The 7235-nt window shown below is 44.8% G+C and overlaps 1 protein-coding gene across 3 annotated transcripts in view; it reads left to right on the forward strand.

The window, feature by feature from the left end:
* The first annotated feature begins 6 nt into the window (after positions 1-6).
* cdc34a (cell division cycle 34 homolog (S. cerevisiae) a) overlaps positions 7-7235 on the forward strand; it is a 34685-nt gene continuing 27456 nt past the window's right edge. The window contains exon 1 of one of the 3 annotated variants that reach the window (XM_035652975.1): positions 7-212. In XM_035652975.1, the coding sequence (XP_035508868.1) occupies positions 30-212 (183 nt within the window). In that variant the 5' untranslated portion in view covers positions 7-29. The other 2 variants (XM_035652977.1, XM_035652976.1) reach the window with 2 other exon arrangements.

The raw sequence follows: 7235 nt of genomic DNA on the forward strand, positions 1-7235 counted from the left end.
AAAAAAAAAAAAAAAAAACGTTGTGGAATATGGCTCAGCATGGACATCATGTAGCCAGTTCCCAAAAAGCACTAATGCTGGAGATGAAAAGTCTCCAAGATGAGCCAGTCGAGGGGTTCAAGATAACTTTGGTGGACGAGTCGGACATGTACAACTGGGAAGTGGCGATATTCGGACCCCCAAACACTCACTACGAGGGGGGGTATTTTAAGGTGAGTAGCTAATGTTAGCTAGCAGTCGATCTATTGTTCTTCAGCTGGTAGATTTAACCCACATTTATGTAATTTACTGCTAGAGGACAGCACAGCGGTTCACCTCCGCCACCAGCCGCAGGTAACAGTTCACAACTTCTGTTAATTAAATTGGCAGTTGTTCCCTCACTTCAACGTTACTGTGATATATATTTATATTTATATAAAGCTTCTTTTGTTCAACTTTAACTGCATTCATTCAGGGGGTTATTAAATGTTACTGTTACCAGCTCCTCGACATCTAAACTTTTTTTTTTTTTTCCCTCTCCATGTGGCTAAAATCGAGATTAATCGAGGTCCCTTTATGGTGACAGTCGGCACAAGATCACGTTTGACAGTTTTACTTTAGCGTGGAAACAAAAGGTTGTTAGTGTGACCGCCTCAAGCTTTAACAGTGCTGTGATTAGCCTAACTCATTATCCAACTGATTCAATCATTGCCTTTCTCTTTCCGTCTTTTATTGTGGTTTATCGTTATAAATCCCCAGCCCTGGGTTGCCAACCTTGCTTTTGAAAATGTAGACAGATACAGTCTGTTTGTATCACGTAATTTGTTTTTCCAGCATACTTCCTCCCTTGAGAGTGAAGATGTGTTGGTTTCTCGTCTATGTTGTTCCTGTTTTTTAGTTATATCTGTCATTGACAAAGAGGGTCGACAGAGCCTCCATTGTGTTATTAGCTGCTGAATGATCTGGGTTTAAAACTACTCTTGCACTTATTGTTTAATTGTGAGTTGTTGTTTTTTAGAGGAACAGGAATGTCAGCCCTATGTTTATTTTCATGGCTGTGACCCTTGACTTGTTAATGACTGGTTGTTGGTACTTGTGTCCTAAAAGTTGGAGCTACAGTACCGGATTTTAGACTCACTACAGCTCCACACCTTCATTGTAAACAGCGCACACAGTTAACACCTTTTACAAGTCAAATGTTGGTAAAATATACAAGTGGTTTGCTTTACTCAGCAGCCAAAAAACAATGACAATCTACTGAGTGAAAATGAGTAGAATTTGACTTCAATGAGGTACATGTTGCACAATGATTGTAAATCTAGAATAACATTGCCATAGCAGAGAGAGAGCCTGCTGTTGTCTTATAACTAAATGTGTGTGTGAAAGTAAACTTCACATATTGCAAAACACTGGAGGGATTGTTGCGCACCCAGTTTACTTTAGTGTCTGGCAAATAAAACCCTGTTAGTGCTGCTTCAGACGTGCCCTAGATAGTTATTTTATTGGACATCAAACAAAAAATAATGAGCTTTTATTAAGGTGGTATAACAGTCGCTGTCTGTCTGAGGGGAAAAAATCATAATATAGGTCAGGCCCCTGAAAGAACATTTGTCTTAGAGTGGCGAACAAAAACAACATACAAATTGTACACGGTGTCTCTACAAGGGCTTTTTGTCATGTGCTCATAATAGTCCCACATTAGCCATATTTGTTCCCATATCACAACTAAACCATAATGTATCAGTGGAGGCTCCCACCGTGTGCAAATATTGCAACTGCTCTCTCTCGTTTGTCAACTACCACTTCAACCGTACCGCGTTTTGTGATTCCAGTTCTTGAGAAGCTTGTTCATTTCGGCCTCTGTGCTTTTTTTTTTTTCAAGCCTGCGAACACAAGCCACGGGGGGGCCACCGTAGACGGCGTTCAGAGTATCTGTGTGGGTGCTGTGTACAGGATTCCTTTGTCGGGCCAGGAATGCTCAGCCTGGCTGTGAAATCCACCGCCTGGTTGTGACTCATTGTTCTGTGCTGGGTTTCCATCCAACCCGTTTGCCATATTCTGACAGAGAAAAACAAAGAAATCCCACCCTGTTCTGTTCTGACCAGGTTACCTCAAACAGCCAAGCAGTTATGACATGCTGCCCGTTCATCCGAAACAGGGCGGGTAACGACGTCACATGAAACCTGGCTGAGTCAGGTGTTTGTTTCACATGGGTGTTGCTCCCAGAGAGTCACACCATGACAGATACATTATGACTGCAGGCACACTGGACTGAGACATACTGAACTGTCATTCAGACTACATCAGAGATCTGTACACAAGTAAACGCCGTCTCTTATCGTAACAGATTGACCGCTGACCCGTAGGACTCACGATAGGCCCTGATGCTGACGTTCATTCACCGGTTGGATCGGTTCGGAGACATTTTCATGCTTACAGTCCTTTGTGTTGAATGCCTTCTGCTTTGTCATGTGAAGTATCCCTCCAGGGTCTGAGTGTCTGATGATTACTGGCAGAGGGCCAGTCAGCCCCGCAGCCGGCGGTGGTCCTGGGACCCTCAGTACAGACTCACAGGGATGTTTGGACAGTGACTTACTGTGTGTTGTTGTTATGTAAAGGTTCAGTTTGAACGTCGGTACAGTGACTGACGTTCAAACTGTCTACTTTATTAAGTCAGATACAATTTAATCTGAGACTTAAGTGTTTAAAAATGTCTTTTAAATCTTGTTTTAATGCGACTGCACAATTGAAATAAATAGACAAGCCAAGTTTATGATTTACTGTATGTTGATCGTCAGTTTGTGCTAGTCATTTTCTGTCTGGGTGTATTTTCTAGTAGATCTGGCTCGTGGCTGTAGGTTTTCTCCGCTCTTTATCCTTTCTCTTGAACATCTCGGTCATCTCTCCTCGGAGTTTCTTGACCCCGAGCCACTCTTACAGAAATCAGGAAGTGAGCCTTCAGTGTTTTTATGACATCAATTGACTGAATCCGAGTATTCAGCAAAATTATGCCAAGCACAGTCCCTTTCTACCACGATTGTTTATTTAGATGTTTGGGTCTCCTCAAAAAAATCTTATTTGCTAAGGAGCTACTGGTTTCTGTTTCCAATCTCAGAATCTGTGAGTTTTGTCTGATACTTGATACAATTTATCTGCATTGAAATCTCAAAATGAAAGAATAATAAAAAATCTAGGGAGTCACTTTTCTTCTTTTTACTGACCTAATCCATGACTGTTATTTTGATCCAGTGAACTCCCTCCTCAACAAGCCGAAAGTAATTACTGTACTTTCAAGGGGGCCCCTAACAGGCTTAGCCAATAGGCTCTTACCTTACATGGCATTAAGTTCAGTATATATGAAGCTCTCGTTTAGTTTAGCTCTTAGTACTAGTTTAATATCTAACAAGGTAATAAAAGAGATTATATTTTAAATTAGGTTATTCAGCCTTCAGTTTAACTCATCTCATCATCAACACATCTGTATGGCGGAGTAACATAAAACACAAAACCCACCACATTTAACTCGTCTGTGCTCGCCTTGTCGATCCGCTCATTGGTTTAATAAAACGAGGACGGCCATAAAGACTTAAAGCCGCTTCACAAACTCCACTCGAGAACTATGACATTGCTTTTTTTCCGCGGCTTCAGAGACTGTCGGTTCACATTTGGCCCATTTGGCCGATATGACCTCTTCCTGCTCCGCTGCGTGTCACAGCAGAAAAAGGTACTCTAGATCCACAACTATGAGGTCATCTGGTTGTGTTTCACAGCAACGCTCGTCACGGTGATGTATAACAGAAACTATGCTGTGTGCGTAGTGACAGAGCTGCACAGCTGGGGACGACGATCTGGGCTCTGTGGGAGGAAAACAAATGGCTGGGTGACGGTGTTTGAAGTGCTGCTGTGTCAGCACCTGGCAGCTGTAATCGTCATCTTCGTATTGCATGTAATTATGATGTGAACCGGGTCTTCGCAACACAAAAATATACTGTGAACATCTTTTCATATTTCAGTAAAGCGGTTACTAAACACTGGCAGACTACTTGAAACAGACGGGTGTTGCCCTTTGGTTTTGGCCCGGGCCTGTCTGTCAGCCGAGCGTCTGAAGCTAAAAGAGACAGACACCCAGTTCTGTCGAGCAGTTGCCTCTGTGTTTGTGCCTTCCTTCCTCCCTTCCTTCCTCCTCGGGGCGCATGCTGCATAGTTTGTACCGGCTCCATTTTAGCCTCGCAGTAGCAGCGGAGGGGAGGGGACAGGCGAGAGGACTCAACCCGGCTGCAGAGGGCTCAGCTGGGCCGAGCCGGAGTCATGTTTCCCCCCCTCTGGCTGTGTCACAGAGAAAACGAGAGCAGGGGAGAGGGGGGGGGAGAAAAGAAGAGGGAATACAGAAACAGCCAGATCAAGAGCAGGCAGAGCCCTTCCTTGCAGTGGTGCCCCTTTGAAAGGAGAGCCTGCTGTTAATGGAGGTGAGTGTGAGGCCCCAGTAGACCGTTACAACCGTCCCCTGAAGCCCTGGCCATTTCTCTCTTCCTGTTTGGGCCACCGGTGCCGTAATCATTCCTCTAAAGCTCAGAGCTGCACTCAGCTGTTTTATTGAAATGTTTTCATGTGCTTCGATCACCGAAGTGTCAGGATTGTAACATAACTTCAGTTTTTGATCCTTTTCCTTCTTTTCAACACCCTCCCCCTCAGTTCAGTTAATGAGGCAGGGGCCTGTTGGGTATGAACATGATCATCTCTGGGACCTGTGTCTGTGTGTGTGTCTGTGTGTGTCTGTGTGTCTGTGTGTGTGTGTGTGTGTGTGTGTGTGTACCCTTTTCCTTGTCGTTCAGTGAGTGTGTGGTGGGATGTGGGTGAGGATAAAGTCTGTAGAGAAGTGAAAGAGGTGTACAGGGAGAACAGAATGATTTGTTCTGTTCAGGGTCTTTGCATTGACCTGGTTTACTTCGCCTTGCTGTCATTTTCCACGGGGACGGGCGCGTTCACTCTCATTCCTGCTCTCTCTTCAAGGCAGTTTTTTTAGCTCACAACCCAAGAAAGATGTTCATAGAAAGAAGATGGTGACCTTGCGCTCTGTATTCTGTATTCCCCTTCACGAGTCCTTTTTTGCTTCCGTAGCAGGAAACTGGCGGCACTGTATGTCCACCGCTCAGATGAGCTGTTCAGACTGGTTCACCTTTTGACCGCGGAGGCTGTTAATTCAGCGTTCAGCGGCGGCATGTTGCAACAACTGTACGTGTGCGCTTTGTGGCGGGCAGCGATCTTGTTTGAGCTGCTGTGTTTTGAAGCTAAAACTCCTTCCCAGTAGTGGAGGCAGAGTGAGAGTTGTCTGTCCCTTTTTTATTTATATATAAACGTGTGAATGATCCCAGGAAACCTAAAAGAGAAAGCTGATATTGGCCTCTCTTTCTTCTGTCTCCTCCTCGTGTTTCTCCTCTTCAGTCCGCTCGCAGCTGCAGAGAAAATTAACTAAGCGAGCAGCCCGTCTGTGTTCAGGCCCGGCTCCGTCACACTTCTCTACCCCCTTCATCCATCCCTCCCTCCTCTCCTCCCTCCTCTCCTCCCTCTCTCCACCTGGGTGGGCAGGTCAAGAGTTTCAGTCTTTCCCTCTGCTGCCATCCTCGAGTCAGTGGGATTTTAACACCACATACTGGTGGCTGTTTGGGCTCCACACTGGGTTTTTTAAGTCTCAACTACAGCTTGTTAACCCACTCACTGCCTGGGTGGACCTTCAGGTCAAGTTGCCCTGCATCTGATTGCAATGGTTTTAAATCTATAATATAGTAAATCTATAGTTGCTGCTGCTAAAACCACAACCAACATGAATTTTCCCCCTTCTTCTCTCGCCTACTGGTTTTTTTTTTTTAATTTTAATTTTGATAGTCTCAGAGAGCTCTAAATGGTATGTGTGCGTTTGCTTGTGTTTGCATACAGTTGGTGGCATTGTGTTACAAGAAATACGGTTTTAAAAGCCTCCCGGTAAGCTGCGTTGTGAAATCATGCTCTTACCTTCTTACAGGGATCAATGCTCCTGCTTATCCTTAATGCATGTCCCCACCTTCCTGCTTTACTTGTGGCTTGCATTCAGACTCACAGGATCGCGATGAATGAAGCTATTTTATTAGTGTCGATGCAGGTCTCCCAGCAACGGGCTACAAAGTGAGAAATTGGATGATTATTTTATTCAAATATGTCCGGGTATAAAGCTTGTGTGTCACCACAGAGTTGGGTTGTTTGTTAGTGTTTGTATCTTACGTGTGTTTTAATTTTTCTTCTTTCCACAATATTATAAAAAGTAGAATGATTGAACTAAATGGACAGACGGTTATTTGCCTCAAGGATTTAGCATTTTGTGTTTGTGTTTGCCAGTGAAGTAAAGATGTGGTGGACCTTTTCATACATACTGTTTAGAAAGTCAAACCTGGAAGATCAACTCTGCCCGCTGTAAGTGTTCTCATGGCTTTACACCACTTCCACCCCCTTTTGAATTGGACTAAATGTTACTCTGAAAGTAATACTGAATGACCGCTGATAAGAGCCAGAGTGGTTTATTTAAAGCATCCTCACTGGCAGACGCTGCAGCTGTTTTTTTCCACATGAAATGTCTTATTGGGGTCAATGGAAAAGATTTTCTTTGCCTAGTTCTCAGCCAGTGGACAGATAGGATCTCGATGCTCACATTGTTTTGAAAGACAAACCAAGCTCTCACTGTTGTTGCCCCCCTCCTCCTCCTCCCTCCCTCCTCCCTCTCTCCCTCCCCCTGGCTGGCTGCTATGTGTTGCACTGTTGCCAGCCTGTAATGTGTACAATGTTGGCCTGAACCCTGCACTCTGAAGGACCGCCAGCTTTCTGGCAGGGTCAGTCAGACCCTGGGATTTATTTTTTTTTTCCTACAAGCGTCATTCTCTGTCAGTGTTTCCTCTCCAGTCTGTTTTTTCATGGCGAGAGCGAGTTTATTATACAACACGGCAGGTAAAACACATCGCACTCGTAACATAGTTCAGGACATGTCTCATTTAGCGTTCTGGTCTGAGTGTCGATATGTTTGTGCTACAGACCAAAGTGGGATTTGACCTCAATGGTGAGCAATAGTATTAAACTGAGCACAGCCCCCTTCAAGTGAAATCCCCCCTTTCCTCCTCCCACTACCACTCCACCATCTCCTGCTCCCTTGCAGCCGATCCCCCTGCCTCCCGCTCATCGGTTCACTGTGGCGAGGACCAGCTGACAATGCCGAATCTGTGTGTGTGTGTGTG

This window comes from Morone saxatilis, unplaced genomic scaffold (genome assembly GCF_004916995.1).
Source record: "Morone saxatilis isolate NCDOM2014 unplaced genomic scaffold, NCSU_SB_2.0 Contig12, whole genome shotgun sequence".
NCBI lineage: Eukaryota > Metazoa > Chordata > Actinopteri > Moronidae > Morone > Morone saxatilis.